General features: G+C 40.3%; 1 protein-coding gene across 11 annotated transcripts in view; it reads left to right on the top strand.

Annotated features, from left to right (window-relative positions):
* The first annotated feature begins 236 nt into the window (after positions 1 to 236).
* Positions 237 to 23,430, top strand: part of LOC129727571 (vertebrate ancient opsin-like) — a 91,598-nt gene continuing 68,404 nt past the window's right edge. For 3 of the 11 annotated variants that reach the window (XM_055685528.1, XM_055685519.1, XM_055685521.1), the window contains exon 1: positions 237 to 2,204. In XM_055685528.1, the coding sequence (XP_055541503.1) occupies positions 2,175 to 2,204 (30 nt within the window). In that variant the 5' untranslated portion in view covers positions 237 to 2,174. Of the gene's footprint in view, positions 2,237 to 14,800; positions 14,971 to 23,430 lie in introns of those variants that run through there. The other 8 variants (XM_055685525.1, XM_055685524.1, XM_055685520.1 and 5 more) reach the window with 8 other exon arrangements.

The raw sequence follows: 23,430 nt of genomic DNA, 5'->3' as shown, positions 1-23,430 counted from the left end.
TTCTCACAGTGCCGGCGATTTCGCTCGAACTTGACATCGAACCATCCGAGAACCGACGTCGTCGTCGTCGTTTCATTGTCAAGCTCAACAGCGAGCGTCGGTCGGGATTGGGAAGATCAAAGGACCGTGATTTTCTGCATCCTATAGTCTGCACACCGGCGGCGGCTGGAAGGTCCTCTCAAGTGCAACAGGTGCTCCAGACGGGCCCGCTGCTATATAATCGGTACTGGCAGCATCCGTGCGGATCAGTCGACGTTCGGATGCTGCGGCGAACAGGCAAGCGAAGAAAGCTAAGTGACGCGACCGCGCTTTACTTTCTACTCCGGGTGAATTCTCGGAAGCTGGCGGATATCGACGTTAAATTTAGTTGTTTAACTTTAGTGTGCGGTTCACAGGTTTAATTTTGTTCGGTGGTAATCGAGTAGCGGAAAAACTTTTCCACTTCGCTCTCTGCTGTAACGACAGATGAAGAGTAGTGGAAAGTGCTGCAGTAAACCGATCGTGGGGGTTGTGGATTTATTGCTTGGTTGTCACCTACTGCGGTGTCAATGAAAGTAATACTGCAAGTGAGCATTTAGTGACACAGAGTAGAAAGATAAAACCATCACTCGATTGTCCTATAGTGTCTCGGTTCAGTTTTCAAGTGCAACCGACAGACGTCTAGCAATAGTGTCAAGTGTCGTATTTTTTTTTCTGTGTGAGGGGAATTATAGTGAAAGAAACGGCACTGTGCATCGTCAATGTCAGTGGGGCAAATCAAAAATGCGGTGTGTGACATGCTGTAAATCGTGTCTGCAGTGATAGCTTTCTCCCGGAAGAACAATCCTGCCGGTCGCTCGTAAATGCGGACGGGTGCACAGTGGTTTAAAACGCGAAAAACGTGATCGTCAGCCTTTTGAGTATAAAAATGCCATTTAAATGCTACAGTGTACTCGACAAAGTTTTTGTAGATGTTAAGGGGCATCTTTTGATGGAAATGAATTTTCGATTAATTCACCTAAAAGTGAGATAAAAAATTTATATATTTTATCCTACAATCTTATGTAGGAAAACATTTGCTGAAGACACTTTGGTTCTATCTCTTGAAAATCGACCACATACAGGTAGTTTTATACACAGACATCCTTAAAGTTTCTAAAAATCGAGAAATACCAAATAACTTTTTCTGAAGTGATTTTAGAAACCTACTATGTTCTAGACATTTTTTCATATTTAAAAAATACATCATTCGGCCGAACAAACCTTGGGAAAATTTTCGAATTTTTCATAGGGTTTAGGACATTTTAGATAAAAAAATGCACTTTTTCAAAATAAAATTTCTCGAAAAGCTGCAAAAAGCTGCAAAAACAACAGTCTTCACTTGGAAGATGGAGATTAGTATTAGCTTCCCCAGGTGGTTTCACTAGGTTCTTGCAGTTTCTCAAAGACTTGGGCGTGGGTGAAAAAAATAGTTTTTTTTTGTTTTTCGGCGTTTTTTCATGTTTTTTTCTCAAAAGATGTACAAAATCGAAACGATTTTTGATTTTTCATTAGAAAGTACGAATAGAATTTATATTTACGGCACCGTGCATTATTTGGAAAACATAATATATAGAAAAAATTGATTTTTTCCGAAAATAATTGTTATGTCACTAGTGTATGCAAATGCCAAGTTTTTTTTTAACAAAATAAGCAACATTCTTTGACGTTTTTCCAATAGTTGAATTCTGAAAAGAAAATCCAAAGTGTTTTCAGCAAAGTTTTCCTACATAAGATTGTCTACAACTTTGCTGAAGACTTCGTTTTGATTTGATAAGTAAATAAAAAAATAAATTTTTTATCTCACTTTTAGGTGAATTAATCGAAAATTCATTTACATCAAAAGATGCCCCTTAATATCTACAAAAACTTTGTCGAAAACACTGTAGCATTCAAATGGCATTTTTATACTCAAAAGGCTGACGATCACGTTTTTCGCGTTTTAAACCACTGTGGGGTGCTTTGGAAGTTTATTCGATTAGAATTATTCGATTGGTGCTGAGTTCCTGTGGCGAATCTAACAACGTGCGAAATTAGGTGGTCGGCACGGTTAAACGATTTCTTTCGGAACGGTTGGTTTGGCTAGTGATGTAACAACCGGTGTGCGGGAAGTGTTGCAGATTGCTTCGTTTAAGTTGCTGGAACGCTGTTTGGAAATGAGAATTGATGATGGTGATACTTTAACTGTACGAAACATTAATATTTTGTCACCAACATGGTAATAATTTGTTTTGTCCATTTTTTTAAAAGGATATGTGAACCTTTTGTTCTAGTTATGTAATATTGATTAATTTTTCCAAGTGTGCATTTTGTATAATTTTTGGTTCGGTCTTCAGATAATACAATTTTCTAATAGATTCGAATTTTTACATTGTATTTTTTGAAAGTATGGGAGTTTTAAGCTTTGATGTTCAATCGCTCTTAGAACCTGAGCTGAACTGATATATCTAAATATGGACAATTGATAATGAGTGGCAACAAGTTACTTTATTTTTTTCGCAAGAATAAAGTCGAAATAATAATATAGGAATATTACTTGAAGGAAAACGAAACGAAATTTTTGTTGGTGGTTCGAGTTTGAGAGCAATACTATTTTCCATTTTTTTCCAAAGGTAAACATATTCCGAAGATATCAAATAATCATAGTGGTTATTTCAAGTGCTAAAGCTCATCGTGAACAATTTTTAAACAGTTTTCGAGATATTTCAAAATTACCTTTGTCTATTTTGAATTATTGATGAACTGAAATCGTCTTAGAAAACAATATCGCACGCTTAGCCTAGGGGCTAATAGCGGTCGTTATCGATATTGTTTTTGGCACATTTTGCATGTGTAGGATAAGTACAACGATACACCGTGCCCCAGTGCTGAGTCAAGAAAATTTCCAGCTCGAAAAGATCCTCGACTCGATCGGGAATCGAACCCGATATCACAACCGTGTGGGAGAGCTAGCCGACCGACATCGCTAACCACAGAACCACGGGGACCAAAATCGTCCTAAATTGTTCGTGATTCTCCACTTATAACAATTAGTTCATTAATTTTCTACAATTCGTTTTTGACAAAATTTTAATCCAGAAAACATGCATGTCAATCGTCTGCCTGACTCGTCTTCAAGAGCCCATACGATAAAACGAACAAATTGGTTTTCACTTCTCAGAAGTTGTTAGTGTAAAATTCCTTTCAACAAAAAAGAAATATTCGAAAATGAAATTCAAGAATTCCATGCCATTGATTTGGTACCGGCAGCATCCACGCGGATCGATTCCACGGTCGGATGCTGCGGCAAACAGGCAAACGAAGAAGACAAGCAACGCGAGCGCGCTTTATTTTTGCTACTCCCGGGTGGGTTCTGGGAAGTTCGCGGTTGCCGATATCCAGCCTTTTAAATTTGGCGTACGAGTCAGGTCGTAAGGAGTAATAACATCGGTTTTAATTTTGTAAACTTTTCCACATCGGAGACGTCTGGCAGTGGTGTCATGTGTCGTTTTTTGTTCATGGGAGAAATTGAGGCCGGCAATGTCACCGAGGCAAATCAAAAATGATGTGCGTGCACGTGCAGCGATAACTTCCTTAAGGAGAAACAGTTTTTCCCGCGCTTGAATCCTGACGGGTGGATTAGGAATTTCTTTAATTATAATGGCTCGGTTGTTGTTGAGTTCTATCTAGGAAATGTGAATTGGCACAAAGTTGATTTATATTTCTACATCCGTCTCAACAACAAATCATTTATTCATTGTTCCCAATAACTTGATTCCGTATTTTGTCTACTGTTTCAAGAGGACAGTTATAATGTCGAGCTATTAGTGCATGTCGACAGATGCATTACATATGATAAGGATGAGATGAAATTATCTTTGCCTTGCTTGCTACTGGAATGCAACGAAGTTCAATCAGATTGATAGTTGAGGTCGGGCACAAATTGGGGATATTGTTTTGTGTTTTTTATTTTACTAAGATCATATCACAAAACAGATATGCAACTTCGAACAAAACGCTTCATTTTTCGCTGTTCTATCCTACATTGATTTTACAGTGCATCGTTCAAACAGTTTGCTCCAATAATTTGAACATGGAACAAAAATCGTTTTTTTTGCTTCAATGACCAGGCAAAAAGGTGGAATAAACTAAAATAAAAATCTCTCAATCATTCCAACATTGCTTTTCAAATTCTCTTGAATCGTACATTCCGCGACTGTTAAAACTATTTTAACCAGTAAGTAAATTACCTAAATGTTTTCGTTGGAGTTGGAAACCGAATTTCTCAACAAACGACAGTAATTTTTTTTCTCGTACCCTTTGTTATACCTAACATTGCGAGTTAAACATATCAAACATACACAGCACTGCTAGCGTCATTAGGTACAATGTAAAAATAAAACAGTTGTCGTTAGTTAAGATATTCGGTTTTCAACTCGAGCAACGATGAAATTCATCAAAAAATCCTTTCGACGAAAGAGCGGCGAGATCTTACACAGTCTTATTGCTTTTGTAAGAGGACAAGAGAGACCGAAATAATTCTTCACCACAAGCAGGTATGAATGGTATAAGTAATTGAAATTTTGAGTGTTAAAAGCGTCCCTTCCACCGCTAGATGTCGATACTTAAAATAAACAGATTTGGTCTCGTTTCTGGTTCTTTAGTTGCATATCTGTTCTATGATCAAATTCTCAACGATGATCTCAGGAATTCAAAAAAGAACAGCAACCAAACTAAACGGAGCATTGGATGATTTGTGCAGTTTAATTCTCAATGCCCGAAACTTACCAGTTCCTAAGGCTAGAGTGAAATTAAATAAGCCTATTATTGACAACGAGCTTCAACTTCTTAGGGGAAAGTAGGCAAAGACGGACACGTTGGGTAAGATGGACACTTTTAATATTTCACAAAGTAGAATGTATGTATAGTTGAGTGATGCGAATACCTTCTTTGTAGTGTGTTAATACTTTTGAGATGCATTGTCAGTTTTCAGCAAGCAAAACAAAGAATATTTCCGTGATCGCGCTATTTGATGTAATTTTCATTCTACGGAAAATAGTGGAATACTTGTGAAACTTATGTGTTTTCATTTGTTCCCAATAGTAAAGTGTTTAATTTGTCTCTCCTCGGGTTTCTAGTGAAAATCCAGCAGATTTTCGATGTTCAGATAGAGAGCTACGATTGTTTGAAAAATTTACATTCAGATCGGGCAAAACGGACACACTAAGGTAGGGAAAGATAGACACACGGATTTTTCTAGAATTTTCACATGTAATATCGGTTGTGTACTACAGATGTTTACAAAGTACACCCGCGAGAGAACTAGCAGATATTAATCACTTAGCAGTTAGAACATCCTGACCCACCCTTCCAAACTGTTCACGTGATGTATAGATGGACTCTAATAACGTAGAGTAGTGTATGGCCATCACTTAAAAACATAAATCAAAAGAATACGTAACGTACTACGTTTTTTGTGAGTGTCCACCTTTTTCATCGTAGTGTCCATCCCACCCCAGCTGTCCGTCTCTCCCAACCATTTCAAAAAACAGCAATTTGTAGTCATATTGTTGAAGACCTAAAACACATAAAACTTGTAGGAAGTTCACTAATACCAAAATTAATTATGACAACAAATGATCTTAAGTTTTAAGATTCGTATGACTACTGCGATTTAAATAGCAATACCTGAGTAATTATCAAGGGTAAACCTTAGGCTGTCCGTCTTCACCTACTTTCCCTTATAGAGTTCACCCCGACTTCCGAGCACTATCCCGGTCCCTGAAAAACATTGGCTAATGTTTTTCCCTTTTAGGTTGTTTTCCATGAATCGGAAGCTTCTATCTAGAAATTTAAAATGGCGTCCCAAGTTGATTTCTAGCCTCTGGGTATAACGCTTCCGCAAAACTCATAATGGATGATATTTGGTCACTTTTAGCTGTTGACTATGACCATGACCATTGACGATCGCACACATCGTAGTTGCACCTCCGTGATTGACCTGAGCCAGTGAAGTTGAACAGAGAACCACATAGATAGTTTTTGGGATTTTATGCTATCTTCAATGTATTCAGTAACTCTTACTTTTCAAAGATCAATAACGGCGCCGACCACGTCCTTACGGTCGTTGGGAAAAGTTAGGAAAGAATTGTTGGTTCGACACACGTTGCTACGAGACCGAGTTCACCTCTGCATCTCCACGAATGTCACATTAAGGGAATTTGCATAAGTATGACAGGGTAGATCAGGGTTCACCGTGGAAGGCGATGCGACCATATATTTCCTGATTTCGCGAGCAAAGAATAAATTTTGTATAATATAGTAGGGGAACTGGGGGCAAGATGCCCATGTTAAGAAGAAACTCACATTTTTTTTTCTTCATCTATAATTTATTTGACACGGCACAAATACAATTTAATGTTTAACGGCGCCAATTATATCTGGTAGCTTACTTTCTAAAGTATCTTAATAACTAAAAGCAAATTTTTTATCCTCGCTGCCGACTACGAGCTGAAACTAAATCTAACTTAAAGCTAGAATGTTTTGCATTAAAAGCACTGATTTGTTGTTTGATGGTTTTCCATCGCCATAGGTAAGCAGCATATTGAATATGTTCCGCTGCTGGGCCAAGATATTACGGACTGGCATATTGGGTTGTCTCCCTCGGGACCTGAGAGTATCGCGCGGGTCTAGTTGCTGTTTCCGGATCCGGGGTCTTAACGTGTTCTTGTCGTTTGGTTGGATGTAGGCGGAAGGGAATAGGATTAAACTGGGGCGTGGATGGACTTCAGGAAAACGTATATAAGGGACATGTAGGATAGGTCACGGCTCGCCAAGACATCGCGAACAGGAACAGCCGGCTGCCTACTTTAGGCCTGCAGGGAAGCTATTAATTTGGACCTGGCATCACGGTGTACAGGGCATGACCAAACCACATGCTCTATGTCGTGATAACCCTCACCACAGGCACAGATACCACTTTCCCCGAGCCCAACACGACGGAGATGCGCGTCAAATCTATAGTGATTGGACATAAGCCGGGACATCACGCAAATGAAATCCCGACCTACATCCAACCCCTTGAACCACGGGTTCGTCGATACTTTGGGGATTATGGAATGTAACCACCTTCCCAGTTCCCCCTTGGTCCAAGAATTTTGCCAACTGATGATCGTATTCTGACGTACAAGTGCGAAAAATTCATTAAAAGTAATTGGTCTTTCATAAATATCACCGTTTGTTGCGCCCACCTTAGCCAAAGAGTCCGCTTTCTCATTGCCCGGTATCGAGCAGTGAGAAGGGACCCACGCTAAGGTAATCTGAAACGATTTTTCGGATAAAGCACTCAGATGTTCCCGTATTTTCCCCAGGAAATACGGAGAGTGCTTAACATCTTTCATCGATCGGAGAGCCTCAATGGAACTGAGACTGTCCGTAAAGATGAAATAATGGTCCGTGGGCATTTTTTCGATAATCCCTAGGGTGTACTGAATTGCAGCCAATTCTGCGACGTAAACAAAAGCAGGATTATCGAGCTTATGGGAGACGGTTAAATTGTTATTGAAAATACCGAAGCCAGTGGACCCATCAAGAAGTGATCCGTCAGTGTAGAACATATTGTTGCAGTTGATGTTTCGATATTTATTGGAAAAAATTTTGGGGATCTGCTGCACGCGTAAATGATCCGGGACTCCACGAGTTTCTTCTATCATGGATGTATCGAAAAACACAGTAGAATCAGAAGTATTTGATAAGTCGACACGATTTGGAATATTCGAAGAAGGGTTAATATTTTGGGACATGTGATGGAAATACAATGTCATAAAACGGGTTTGAGAATTAAGTTCGATTAACCTTTCAAAATTTTCAATCACAGGACGGTTCAAGACCTCACATTTGATAAGAATACGAGAAGACAGGCTCCAGAAGCGGTTTTTCAATGGTAGTACTCCAGCTAAAACCTCCAAACTCATCGTATGGGTCGACTGCATGTGACCTAAGGCGATACGCAAACAACGATATTGTATTCGCTCCAGTTTGATCAAATGTGTGTTTGCTGCGGAGCGGAAGCAGAAACACCCGTATTCAATAACAGACAATATCGTTGTTTGGTAAAGCCTTATAAGGTCTCCTGGGTGGGCTCCCCACCATTGTCCGGTTATTGTACGAAGAAAATTCACTCTTTGTTGACATTTTTTCATCAGATACCTAACGTGACAACCCCAGGTGCCTTTAGAGTCGAACCAGATACCAAGATATTTGTGTACCAAAACCTGAGAAATCGTTTTACCCATTAATTGTGTTTGAAGCTGAGCAGGTTCATGCTTCCTAGAAAAAACTACTATCTCAGTCTTCTCCGGAGAGAATTCGATACCTAGCTGTAAAGCCCAAGCAGACAAATTGTCCAAGGTATCTTGCAATGGTCTTTGCAAATCGGCTGCTTTGGCTCCTGTAACAGAGATTACACTGTCGTCTGCAAGTTGTCTTATCGTGCATGAATTTGCCAGACATTCGTCGATGTCATTTACATAAAAGTTGTAAAGAACGGGGCTTAAACATGAGCCCTGGGGAAGACCCATGTAGCTAATGCGAAAAGTTGCCAAATCGCCGTGCGTAAAATGCATGTGCTTTTCGGACAACAAATTGTGCAAAAAATTGTTCAAAATTGGAGAAAATCCTTGTCGGTCAAGTTTACCCGAAAGAATGTCAATTGAAACGGAATCAAAAGCCCCCTTACTGTCCAAGAACGCAAACGCCATTTGAATATCTGTTGAAAGCAACGCAAGACAATCATTCGTCCCTTTGGCACGGCGGAAGCCAAATTGAGTATCTGATAGTAGACCATTTGATTCGACCCAATGGTCTAAACGACGGAGTATCATTTTTTCCATCAATTTCCGGATACAGGATAGCATTGCAATCGGCCTATAAGAGTTGTGATCAGAAGCTGGTTTCCCTGGTTTTTGGATGACGATCACCTTCACTTGCCTCCAATCCTGCGGTACAATGTTTTGCTCCAGGAACTTATTGAACAAGTTCAACAAGCGCCTCTTGGCATTGCCGGGTAGATTTTTCAACAAGTTGAATTTGATTCTATCTAACCCAGGCGCGTTATTGTAACAGGATAGGAGGGCAACTGAAAATTCTGCCATCGTAAAAGGTGATTCTATCGCGTCGTGGCCCGGAGACGTATCGCGAACAAGGTTTTGCGCAGGAACAGAGTCCGGACATACTTTCCTGGCAAAATCAAATATCCACCTACTTGAAGACTCCTCGCTTTCGTTGACCGTTACGCGATTCCGCATTCTTCGGGCTGTGTTCCAAAGAGTGCTCATCGATGTCTCCCTCGACGTCTCGTTTACGAACCGACGCCAATATCCGCGTTTCTTTGCTTTAGCCAAGCTTTTAAGCTTGGTATTAAGCTCCGAATACCGTATATAGTCGCCAGGTATACCTCCCTTCTGGTAGGCCAAAAACGCGTCGGATCTTTGCGTGTAGACATCGGAGCACTCTTGGTCCCACCACGGAGTGGGAGGCCGTTCTTTAATCGTTACGCCAGGATATTTCTTCGTTTAGGCTTGCAACGCGGCGTCGAGAATCAAGCCCGCGAGGAGGTTGTATTCTTCAAGTAGTGGATGATGTTGAATCGAATCGACCGCTTTTGAAATCATTTCCTCGTATAACTTCCAATCGACATTCCGTGTGAGGTCATACGGAATGTCAACTGGTCGCATACGAGTTGACCCGTTATTAATTGAAATAAGAATACCTTCCATGTGCAATCCAACCGTAGCGACGTCGAACATAAGGATAGATCCAAAGCGCTTGGGCGCGCTGGAGGTTTCGGGATACGTGTCATTTCACCGTTGTTCAAAATAGTCATGTCGAAGTCATCGCAAAGGTTATAGATTAAAGAGGAGCGGTTATCATTGTAGGGGGAACCCCAAGCCACACCATGAGAGTTGAAGTCTCCCAAAATCAAACGTGGCGAGGGAAGAAGTTCTATTAAATCAAAGAGCAACCGTTGCCCAACCTGTGCTCTGGGAGGAATATATATTGAGGCAATACAAAGCTCTTTACCTTGTATTGTCATTTGACATGCGACAACTTCGATGCCTGGAATCGAGGGGAGGTTAATACGATAGAAAGAATAGCACTTTTTAATCCCTGAAAGTACTCCCCCATATGGGGTGTCTCGATCAAGGCGAATAATATTAAAATCATGGAAGTTGAGATCAATATTTGAAGTAAGCCAAGTTTCACAAAGGGAAAATGCATCGCATTTGCTTTTATTTATCAAAACTTTAAACGAATCAATTTTTGGTAAAATTCTTCTACAATTCCACTGTAAGACAGAGATAGAATCCTTCATATACGCAGTTGAATTAGGCATCGAAGGATACAATCGCTGCAAGGAGGGGCCATTGGGCAGTCAACTGCTTCAAAAACGATCTAACTGTTGGGAGAAATGCTGTAAGATAAATTTTAATTGGATCGGATACATTGAAAGTTTCAAAAATCCAGTCCACAATGTCAGAAAATTTCACTAATCCAGAGTTTGTTTCATCAACTGGATGTGCAAAAGGAACAACTGGGGTTTTAAATGTTCCTGGCAGTGCTGGGAACTCCTTCTGGGACTTTAAATTTGCAAGCCCAGGAGGAGTTTGCTTCGGTTTTTCCGCAGCACTGTTTGGTTTGTTCGTACTTTTCATTACACTTTGGGAAATCTTAGGACCTTTACGGGGAAGTTTAGGAGAGGAAATATTTTTCCTCTTTCTAGACTCCCCAGGATTGGCGTAAGATGTTCCCGCTGGTGAATCGTCAGAATCGGTTTCATCAGAGGACAACAGATCATAAGGGTTTGATGTAATGGGAGAAGTGGTAACGGTCTTCTTCAGCATCTCAGCGTAAGAACGCTCCGAACGCTCTTTGCGAGACCTCTTTATTTTATCCCTGCGCTGCATGTACACCGCACATGTCAAGAGCTCATGCTGACTCTCCCCACAGTGAATGCATTTTTCAGCATTTTTACTGCAGGAATCATCCGCATGATTCTCCCCACACTTGCCACAACGTGCCTTATTGCAGCAGTAGGCGGCGGTGTGGCCTAACTGCTTACAATTCAGACAGTTCATGACGCGAGGCACATACAATCGCACAGGGAGACGAACCCGGTGGATCGAGACGTGGCTTGGTAGCGCTGACCCGGCGAACGTAACTCGAAACGAGTCTGACGGGGTGTATACTGTTTTGCCACCGATGATCGATGCTGACCGCAATTGCTTGCAGTCGAGCACCTTTACATCAGGACAGGTTTTGTTTTTAAAGCACCCTTTGGCACTTTCCAGTATACACTCGAATCGGTTATGACACCGTCGATCTCCACGTCTCGTGCGGGTATGTAAACGCGATACTCGCGTGTGAAGAGCTCAGAGCAAGCTATATCGTTGGCCTCTTTCAGGTTACTGACCACGACACGGAGCTTGTTAGGCCGGACCTTGGAAATTTCGATCACGCCCTTGTACTCCTTCGTCAGGTCTTTAGAAATCTGCAAGAGGTTCAACTGTTTCGATTTCGGTCCCGCCCTTGGCCGAAAATAGACAGTATAGCTGCCCTGGGCTCCGTCTGGGTAAAGCCTGGGGCGAGGGGGGACTGAAGAATGAACAGGGGAGGGGGTAACAGAAGGGTCAGGGTCAGAAGGGTTCGGGGATGGTGGCGCGGGAGGCGAGGGATCTACATCCATCCCGCTAAGTCTAGCGCACTAGCGCCGACAAGAGCACGTACCTTTTTACTTCTCCCTTCCAGTAAGGTTGGTTGTCCGATCGTTCGAAGTAGCAGCCGTTACAGCCAGCAGCACCAATACAGCAGCACTAAACAGCCACCAGCAGCGAGCCAGGTGTGAGATCACTCCACACAGCGATACAACTCACTGTCAACTGATGGCTTCTTCTTTTTCCTCTTTTGTGTCTCGTCCACTGCTGTAGCACAATTCAGCCAGCAGCCAAATCGGCTTACGCACCAGCTGGTAGTCACGATGCGAAACAGTTGCACAAAGGCGCGACCTTGAACCCGGATTTATTTCACTCGACCAGGCAAACAATGCCAACACTTGTTCACACGTCTTTTGTTTTATATTCTATCGGAGCGATCACCGATCACACGTCCGATACTGATGCGTGTTCGGCACAGAATGTGAAGAAACTCACATTATGCACTCATCAATGCAAAATGTTATTCGAGAAACATATTAACTTGAAGTTTGAACAGTTTTTTTACCGAACAGATTCGTCCTGCAGCATAAAAACCAATAAAACAGGTTGAAATCGTGAAATTCAAAAAGGTTATGGAAATCTTATTCTTAGATTCGTTCGGGGTAAAATGCTCATATGTGTGTACAAAATGCGCCACAACAAAGGGTCAAAACGCGCCACAACAAATGGGTAAATGCGCTGCCTGTTTCATAGCAACGTACAACCAGCATGACCCAAAACAGCAGAGATAGTCTCTATTCGATTATTCCCGTCGCAGGTTAGTGTTTTAAATAGAAAAATCAGAACTCACATGCTTAATGACCCCTTACGTAACTCTTGGATGGCTCCCAAATTTTTGATAGTTTTTTAAAAACATTACACAAACATTATTACAAACAAAACAACGTTATGGAACAGGATAACTAAAAACTCCTCAATTTCTTGTAAGCATATAAACAATGTGAAAAACAGAACAAATGAACCGAAAATTTATATTTATTTAAAGATTCAAAAATAAACAACTTAAGAATATTTAAACATTTAAACAACATATACAAATATTAAGCATTTTGTATTTATTTTGAGCTATTTCTGGTTTAACTTTAACAACACATGTCGCAAGTAATTGAAGATGGGTTGGTGGCGCACTCAGAGTGAAACCATGATTTACATTGGACACACATCATTCAGCCTTCCCCATCTTTAGACAAACTGAATACATGGCTGATATGGACCTCTTGGTCTGCGCCAAACAAGCGAAAAAAAAAAACTGAATACAATTCCGCAGGATGAGCATAGAATATCATTCATTATTATATTTGCTGCAGATTTACGCTTCCGGCCTTTACGAACCGTATTAGTCTTTTTTTATGTTTTTAATTTCCTTCGCAGCACTGTCCTTCAACAATTTTTTGCGGTACGGTGATGATGTCAATTCTTCACTTTGTTCCGATTTAGGCGTTCGGCGCCTTTTTATGTTCTTCTCCGGTACTGGTGCTTTTATGGCAGGTGGCCTGTAGAATCCCTTCAACTCACCTTCAGTTGGAACCCGATTACAATCCCAACGCCTCGACTCTTCCTCGTTAGAATGTTGATTCTCGTTCGCTGTAACCGGTGTTGGTGAGATCTGGAATATGGATGGGTTGTTTTCGATATTTTCTTTATTTGCAACCAAGGAGTGGACAACTATGTTTCCGTTCTTGTCAATGCTGTAATTAACTGTTGGGTCTAGAAAAAGCAGATCTGTGTCAAAATTAAACGCTTCTTGCTCAGCTGCAATAGGCACGCCATCATAATTCGAGCAGGGTGTTTCCGATGTGAGTTCTTTTTTTTTCTCCGGCACAGAAAGAACGACATGCTTACCAGGGTTAGTTTCGGTACTCTGGTCTTTAGAAATTATTGTTTGTACAACTATATCTCCATTATCTTCTATTATGTAGTAAACATCCGGATCGACACAGAGAAACTCCGACAGGTCAATCGGTTGATCAGTGCTTTCAATGTTGGCATAATCTGTTTTGCAGAGAAAAATGTTTTAGTGTGAAACAAGTTCATGCTTAAACATACAAATAACATATCCAAATTACTTTCAGATGGCTCATAGACGGTTTGACTAAAAGGTTGCGTAAAATCTTCGGAATTTACATAGCCATCGAGTTTCTGTGCATCAATGGTTAAATCGTTGTTGTTAGCTGGATGGTCGACGTCGTTGGAAGGATCTGAATTGAGAAAGTCATTGGCTTATTATATTACGTTTTGATGTCTCATTGATGAATTTCCGGCAAAAGGGATGAATTATTTTATTTTTTTCTGCTAGTTGAAATGCTAAGCTACGCAGTACCTCTCGTGGTACTGCCAGGCCGTAAATATTCATTTTCATAATATGTTCAACTATTTCATCTTCAGAGCAGTCGTTGCTAAGATACCGCGTCAGAGTTCTCCTAGGAATTTTTTTAGGCTTTTGAAAATCAATATGGCGTACAAAGGACGCCTGAACTGCTCCAGCTAATTCAATATTAAACAAAACGCAATGTAAGTAGTAGGAATAATATTCAGATTAACAAAAGTAACAGTTAAAACTTTAGATTTTTCTTTTCGAACCTCCGGAACGATTGGAATCGCCAAAAGTCAGTTTCGAGCGGAACACTTCCTGCGCCAGCTGCAAGTCAAAATTATGAACGGTCCACAATCGTCCCGGCCATTCCTGGTTGTCACCTGTTAGGAATATTGGTTCTAAGCAATTTTTTTGTTGATATTTGAAAATAAATTTTATTTTTTATATGCGCTGTTTATTCTGTTCACTTTAAACTCACGCAGGTTCAATCTGAATAACACGTAAGAACTACGTGAAAATTATATGCGTTCTATTCATAATTCCACAAAAATAGCACGTAAAAAGGTTCGTGAAAATCAGGTTATAATTACCTGACACGTAGACGATTGACACTGAAGTTGACACTAATACACTGACACATGGTCGGCTTTTATCATTTCTTTGCTATGCTTTGCTGTGCTATGCTATGCTGTATCTAGTTTTTTTTCTGTTTGTTTTTTCTGTGAGCAATTAGAACAAAATCACCTAATACTTTTATGGACCGATGGAAGTAAACAAGCGACGAACAAAAAAAAAAACAACAAATAAAAAAGGAACACTTAGCTTCTGGTCTTCGGATGTTGAACGCGTTCATTTTTTCTGCTATAAAACGATTTCTTCTTTATCAGGGTACTTCACTACCACATGCTCACTCTCGCTCTCGCACGAATTGTTACTAAGCAACGAGAAAACAAGCAAATGAACAACCCGAAAAACCAAAAAAAACAAATTTTCACTGTAGGCCAGCTTGTTTTGGATGCATTTCATTCATTTCATTCATTTCACCTACGACGCCCCAAACTGAAAAAGCCTACACACATTTCACAAATTATTATCACACAAATCATTTGAGAATCGCTAAACAATGAAACGGTTGAAAAGCACGTTCGATATTTGGTCACTTTAAGCTTTTTTCCAGAAACTGAAAAACGGCATCTTCGCCATCGAAATACTCAGATTAGGCAGAATTCTGCCATTTTGGGATGTATTCCAGTATCCAGGAGTAGTCATCTGGATTTTTCGCGTGATGTATTTGAAACATGCTTATGTTATGGTATTTGCATGTGTATGTGTTATTATATGCTCATATGTATGTAAATGTTATGTTTTAAATGTTCGGTATAGTTGTGCTGTTGGCTACCAGAAATTCGTTATTTAAAGTGAAAAATGAATCCTGCAGAAATTTTAAAGGTATATTTTTTGAAGTAGAATACTTCTCTCAGGAAGTTCGGCTACATAGGGATGTGAAATGAAAATCTAAAACCGAAAAAAGTGAAAAATATGTCCAATTTCAAATGCTAATAAATCGGTTAGTATTCGATGGATTTCCTTCGTTCTTGCAGCAATAGATTGGAAAATCTTCTAAGATTCTTCCGAAAATAAGATAATTGTAATTTTATTATTCACACTATTGTACTATTGAAAATAGTCAAGCCTTGTCAAAACGAAAAGCTCGACCTCTGATTGGTCGTTATATGCTTGCTTCCCAAGCACGGTCGACAGAATCATATACCTTGCAATTGAAAACATGCTATTTTGCCTATATAAGAGCCTGTTTCAGCCGGAGCTAGTGATGGGAAATATCGCCCAAAACGTACATCGATAACAATCGATAACTCCGGGGGTTTTATCGATTTTATCGATAAATATCGATAATTTGACAGCTAACGTTTGCGGTAAAAAAAATTTTTTTCAGATGATGAAAAAAAAAAACTATTTCAGATTGTGATGAAAAAGAAACTATGACAGATAATTGAGTTGGATGAATTTCCCATGCAAGGTTATCATGTTAGCTTCCTCGCAAAAAAATATTACGTCCTTGCGTGCGGCCTTCCGGCAGTTAACCGTAACATTTGCCATGGCGGACGAAAACATGCGTGTAGCCATGTTTTTAAGCTCTTTCTTCGTTTTTTTTTTATTAATTCCTCCTCCGTTACCGCGACAAAATTGTTGGAATAGATCTTGCGCTTCAAGTTTGCCCAGAAATTCTCGATGGGGAGCAGGTGGGTGACATTGGGCGGATTCACCGACTTCGGTACCACATCGATATTCAGCCGCTCCATCTCCTCCTACGATCACTTCGAGTAGTTGGCCGACGTCAAATCTGGCCAGAACACCGTGTCTTCGCGCTTATGGTATTTCTTGATGAACGACGCAACGTCTGTCAGGCACTTCGTACTATAAATTTCCCCGTTCACGGCCAGCCCGGAGCGAAAGAAGAGTAACTTTGACATCCCTTTCTCGCTGATTGTCAGCCACAGCCGCACCTTCTTGGGGAACTTGGTCTGTGAAATAAACTTTACCTCGGTGCTCACTTCCTTCGTGGGGGAGGTAAAATACGAAGAACCCTGCTAGTCGTTGCCATCCAGGGTGAGACAGGTCTAGTCGTCCATCACCACTGCCACGTCGCGATTCGCCGGGAAAATCGACTTGACCATCTTATTCAACCGCTGTCGCTGCGTCATTGCCTGCAGCTCCGAGACCAGTGGTCGGGACTGCAGGTTCTTGTATGCATGTCCATGTTCTCCAGATACTTTTTCACTGTTTAAGAGCATGCACCAACCTCTCGGCCAAGTGCACGCAGCGATTTAGCCACTTTTCCCTCGGTCTTCCTCTTCAGCATTCTTTTGGTTATCAGCAAGCTTCTTGTCACTCAGGGTCGTTGGCCTCTGATCATTGTCCAATAGTGTCAAAATGTTGTAGATGCCAGAACCGGCATACCCGGCGTCCACAAAGTGCCCCACGATGTCTGTTGTTGACGCCATTTTGAAACCCATGAAATCGGGAATTTTTTGTCAATTTTTTTACCGCAAACGTTATTGCGGTTATAGTAACGGCCCAAACAGAATGAATACGTTTGCGTTGCGTTGGCGTCAATTTGACAGTAAATGTATGGGCTAACTGTCAAATTGCCGCAAACGCAGCCGCAACGTATCCATTGTGTTAAGGCCTTGAATGACAAATCTTACGATACTGCGAATGATCATTCAAACTACCGGACGAGTTAAACAGTTTGTTTTGGAAAGTCTTTGAGTTTTACGCCGGGAGTGCTTTCTACGGAGTAGTTTCAAGCCGAAGTTCATTTTGAAGGTTGTGTAATAAGGGAAATAATTGAAGCAGGCAAAATTCTGTCAATTTTTAAATGGCCAAAACTTCACGAAAAATGAATCAATTCAGACAAAACAGGTTTCATTTTACTGGAAAACTGTCCTAGATTCCTAGTATAACTTGAGAACTGGACGTGACCAAGGGTCACTGGAAATGTTTCAGATTTCCGGAGTGTGTGCCAAAGTGTACATTTTTGCAACGCGTAGAACTTTTTCTGACATTCTGTTTCACATAGGTTTATATGTTGTCAATAAATCAGAATTTATTTCAGGTTCATTGGTAGCCAAAGATTGAAAATTCGCCAAGGAATCATCGAGGCATGAATTTATTAAGTATGGGTGTTGATTTTGGCGGTTTTTTCCCTGTTGGGTACTAATTTTCTTTGAGCTTGCAGCACTCTAGCAGAATTCAATCGAACATTGTGGGTGTGTAGGTCTTATTAAACCAAGCAACTTTGCAAACTTGCGTTTGAAAATTTATCTGGATTAACATTTAAAAAGGTCAGATTGAAAGTTGAGACCATGATAATTGTTAGTCAAAATTTCGATCATCATGTGACAAATTTCAGGAACTCATTGCTGAAAATTGCACTCTTCAGGATGGGGTAAGTTCATCAAAGCAGTCCCAATTGTTCGCATGCTTTGGTTGGAAAAAAATTTCAAGAATAAATGTTAACATGTGTACCGTTTTTTGAACCCGTTTGTCCCGTTTTTATCCCGAGAAAATCTGGTCAGCCTACTTCAAAAATATAAGAAAATGAGTTTAAGATCCTACTCTGAAAAATATATAATTTTAAAAACAAAAAATGATTTTATAAAATATCGGTGATCTCAGATTTTTTTAAATGAAGTATTTTAGATAGACAATTTAGTTGCCTAAAACGTTCTATGCGTTGCAAAAATGTACACTTTGACACACACTCTTGAAATCCGAAACATTTTCGGTGTAGGATGGTCACACAAAGTTCCCAAGTAATACTAATATAATACTGTTTGCCAGTGGAATAAAACTGGTTATCAAAATTGATTCATTCTTCGTCAAGTTCTGGCCATTTAAAATTCGAGAGAATTTTTTTATCTCAATTATTTTTTCCACCCCCTGTATAAATCAGGATACTTTTTTTGGCGCAACAATTTCGTTGATTTGGATTTTTAGTTGAACTAAAAATTGTTTGTTGGGTAACAGATACTTTAAAATTAAACAGTTCCAAGTTAAACTAAACAATTACCAGAGAATTACCAATAGACTGCCGCTATGCATGTCCATCATATTATAAGAGTTGGCAAGCCAAAGAAAATGCATTTTATTACAATTTCGTGTCATTGCTTTTTATGAGATGGTGCGAAAAGTTTGGATATTTTTTTAAAGTTCTCCAGTACTGAGTTGTCGAATTCATCTGTTCATAGGAAACTAAAAACTATAAATACCTTTTTAGTTACCATTATTTCTCAGAAACTCAGTGACATCCGGGGGGAACCTTTACACCACCCCCAACAATGCTAAATCTTGTCGAATAGCAACAAATACCCAGCGGCAAAAGCAACTCCTGGGGAAGGGTAGGTGAGGTCTCCTTCTTTTGGGTCTCCTCCAGTAACCAGCCGCACTGACTTGTGCTCACCCTTATAATATCGATAATTATCGTTAACGTCAAAAAATTAACGATAATATCGATGTCAAGCATTTATCGATATTATCGATAAGTATCGATAAGTTTCCCATCACTAGCCGGAGCCGCTCATAATAGTTCTAGACAGCGACAACAGCAGTCCTTCCTTAGCAGCAGCACATTTGCCTGTGGTTGGTCACCACGTCTCAGGAGCAGCGTGGTTTTTTTCAGAGTGTGTCTCCAGACAGCCATTATTCCCCCCGTGCTGGGGCAGCATGATGATTGCCATCAGGAAATCTAATTTCGGAAATCAAAATGCCTTTTTTAAGGCAAATAAACAAGTCATTGAAAGTTAATAATTTTTGTCAACGCAAGCTAGCATTCTGTGTTGCATCCTAGCAATTCAAATTTGTCGCACCCGTCTAATTTACTGAATGTGGAATAGCTTCCACAGTGCATGTTGTCCGTGTATCTTAATTCCACCAATGTTAGGGCAGCTCAAAGGTTGTAATTAGCAACCGATTTTGAACCGCAACATGCTTTTTTCAAGGCAAATAAAAAATTAATTGAAGGTTAATAATTTTCTGGCATCAACACAAGCAGACATTCTGGCGGGATGCAATCAAATTCTGTTGTAGTTGTCTAATTTTCACTTTATTTAGTAAACCCCCTACTTCACAAAAGCAGTTAGTTCGACTATGCAGAGCTAATATGAAGTCGATTCATTTAATCAGCATAAACAGAATTTCGTCGTCTCCCAGCTGCCAAGTTGCAACATGATGCAACACGCAACAGCGAGCAAACGAAATCGCTTGATGTTACAAACCGCAATAAGATACGGGTTAAAACCGTTGCGTGTGTGAGAGCACCATCGGTGTTTATTCGCTGGATACACTATCTACTGTCTACTGAACGCAATAATCTGCTTACATGCGACACGGGGACGGGAACATTTCTTCAACCAAGCTGCACAACACGACACAAAACATGTTATTTTGTTGCTTCAATGAGAGTGCTATCGGTCCGGCTCGACAAGAAATCATTTTTGTGCATCCGTGCTACGAAACTGAGGAAAAACTTTAGAAACTGAAAAAAGAGGTGGAGTTTATTAAATGATCGCTCTGAGCCGGAATAAAGTCACACATATTTTTCAAGTTATATCATTCCACCACGTACGAAAAATAATTCATTCCTATTTTCATCCCTATATAAGAGCCTGTTTTAGTTGAAGCCGCTCATAATAGTTCTGAACAGCGACGACAGCAGTCCTCCATTAGCAGCAGCGGGAGCGAGCAGTGGGTACCATCGATAGCGGATAGAGGCCACAACTGTAGCATGGCTACGGATAGCGTTGCAGTTGCTCAGCAGTTGGGCCAGCGTATAGCGGCCACAACTGTGGCATGGCTATGCATAGCGTAGCTGTTGCAGCGGGTATATCAGCATCGATAGTAGCAGGGTCAGCTGATGCAACGACACTCCCTGCACTAAAATGCTGTTTCAGTGTGGTAGCGGGAAGCATCAGCAGCAGGCTTGCATGAAGTGAATACATCAGCCAGCAACTTTCTCTAAGGCCTCTGCCATAGTAGACGCGAAAAGCGTCGCGAACCGATTTGCTCGGCCGTAGGTTAATGTACAGCTCTACTGATGGCTGTACATTAACCTACAGCCGAGCGAATCGGTTCGCGTCGCTTTTCACGTCTATTATGGCAGAGGCCTAATGGGAAAGTTGTGTCATTTTGTTCAGAAGAATATTATTGTCGGTAATATTACAGAGATGCGATTGCGTAAATCCGATTTTGAATTGAACAATTGTTCTTTTGAGAACAAATAAAACACTTATTAGAAGAGTTAATAGCTTTTGGTACCAATAGCAGTATATTTACAGCCTCAGCGGTAGATGCAGATGCAGCCGGTACTTCCCTGAGGCCGGTGTAAAGGTAAATGGGAGCAGCACGGCGAAACAGGTCGGGTTATGCTTAGACGCGCGTCATTTTTCGTTTCTGATATTCCCCACATGAAACGACGCGCTTTCGTATGATAGTGGTGGTATTAGCGGTAGATGCATTTGCCAACACTTCGGCCAGTGACATACTGGCGCGTTCTGCGTTGCGGAGACGGTTCGCCTTGCCGTGGGTTAATGTACAGCTCTACTCAGCGCTGTACATTAACCCACGGCAAGGCGAACCGACTCCGCAACGCAGAACGCGCCAGTATGTAAACGGCCTTCCTCCAGTGAAGCCGTGTCTAATTTTCAATGTGAAAACACCTTTCTCATTGTGTTGACCGTGCGCCTTAGTCCTCACTATCAAGGTAACACAGAGATGTAAGATAAACACTACATCCTATGATAAATTGAACAATTGTCCTTATAAGGACAACAAATGAATTAATGAAGATTTAATTTTGAATTAGAATACTTCTCTCGGGAAGTTCGGCTACATAGGGATGTGAAATGAAAATCTAAAACTGAAAAAAGTGAGAAAAATTTCAAATGCTAATAAATCGGTTAGTTTTCGATGGATTTCCTTCGTATTTGCAGCAATCGATTAGAAAATCTTCTAAGATTCCTACCAAATGCATGAAATTGCAATTTTATCATTCGAACTATTGTACTATTGAAAACTCTTAAGCCTTGTCAAAACACAAAATTCGACCTCTGATTGGTCGTTATAACGCGCTTTCCCAAGCACCGTCGGCAGAGTTATGGACCTAGTAAATTGGGAATGCATCATCTGGCATATATAAGAGCTTCATCAGATAATAAACAAACATTTCATCGGATATTAAATTGAACAACTTAAATTTGAAGAACACAAATGATTATTTGAAGAGTTAATATTTTCTCGTTTAGCGCTATAATCCAAAGTTAATTATCTTCATCTACATGCATACTCTGACTATTATTACGTGTTTGCGTCGCTTAGTGTTTGGCTACGGTCATGCAGAACGCAAATAACGGCGCGATGCGATTCGGCAAGACGAAATCTGTTGAAATGTATAGCTCTACTTCGCCTTAAAAAGAGCTGTACATTTCACCACGGTAAGGCAAATCGCATCGCGCCGGCATTCGCGTTCTGCATAACCGTAGCCTTTGTTCCGTTCCCGTTTAATGATGTCGTATTAAATGTGCATATTACAATTCGGCAGCACTTCAACTTCTCATTTGCACAAAATTTAAAAATATTCAATGAACTTCATTCAAAATATCAGACAAAAAGAAATTACAATACTGCCAATGAACGGTCAACGTTTATTTACTAGAAAAAATGACTGACACGCAAGCAGCCGGGTTATCTTTCTTGTAAAAGTATTTTACTTCAACCTTACGGTCGTGGCTTTGCATACAACCTTCTTGTGATTTTTTCTAAAAATTTAAGTGTTCGTGTAAATCTATTTTACCAAGTAATAAGTTTAAATGAGAAACGCTGGGTCTCACTGCTTGGTGGATTAATTTGGGCTTTTAATGACGTGTTGCGAATCTCCTAAAACGGATTGTTAGCACAACATGCCTTTTACAGCGTTACGAAATTTTTATGTGGAGTTGACAAAATTATATAACTGATGAGTTTGATGAATGTTAATTTACGTAGACCCACGTCTACCATGCAGTAGTGTCTTGGATACTACCCTTCTACTATTTGGAGCCGTTTCTAAACTACGTGGTGATAGGTTGATCAATTTTTGAAAAATAGAGAAGAACGTCTGATCAAGAGGACCAAGTAATGAATACAAACAAGTGTGTTCATCGAAAATCAATAGTCCGATATGTAAAGAGCAGAGCTGCGAATTTTCACTTTCAGCAATAGAATATCTGTTGAAATTGAAGGCTGCCAATATTATAGCACGAACGAGCTGGGAATGAAATTACTTTCAGGCTCAATCGGTTGACAGTGGTGATACTGACTAACTGCGATTTCACACGCGCTGTGTTGTTTTAGCGATGTTTATGTGTTTGCGAATGTGGATGATCATTTACTTCACCAGCTTTATGCATAGTAATAGCACAGATCAAATGTATTCAACATGTTTTAAGACAATATCATTTTTTTCTCTGACAGTATTTTCAATGAGCATTGACACGGGTGGCACTTAATATCAGTCTCAATCTGAGAGAATGAAATCGCTGTTGTGGGATATTTATTTTGTAGTTTCGAAATTTCGCAGCTCTGGTCTAGAGACCATTGTTTAGTTGCAGTTTATGTTTGTGTAAAGAAAAGATGTTTGAAGAAAATGTTGCCTTGATATCATTCAATTTAAGTCTCTTGATGGTGATTCTTCTCAGCACTGTTTGCAGGTTGGGAGTTCTTGTTTTCTTATGACAAACTGTTTTTCTTGCAACAACCATGCAATGTCGAAAATGATCAGTTGTGGGCGCC

This window comes from Wyeomyia smithii, chromosome 3 (assembly GCF_029784165.1).
Source record: "Wyeomyia smithii strain HCP4-BCI-WySm-NY-G18 chromosome 3, ASM2978416v1, whole genome shotgun sequence".
NCBI lineage: Eukaryota > Metazoa > Arthropoda > Insecta > Diptera > Culicidae > Wyeomyia > Wyeomyia smithii.
This window is presented reverse-complemented; position numbering and strand designations above follow the sequence as displayed.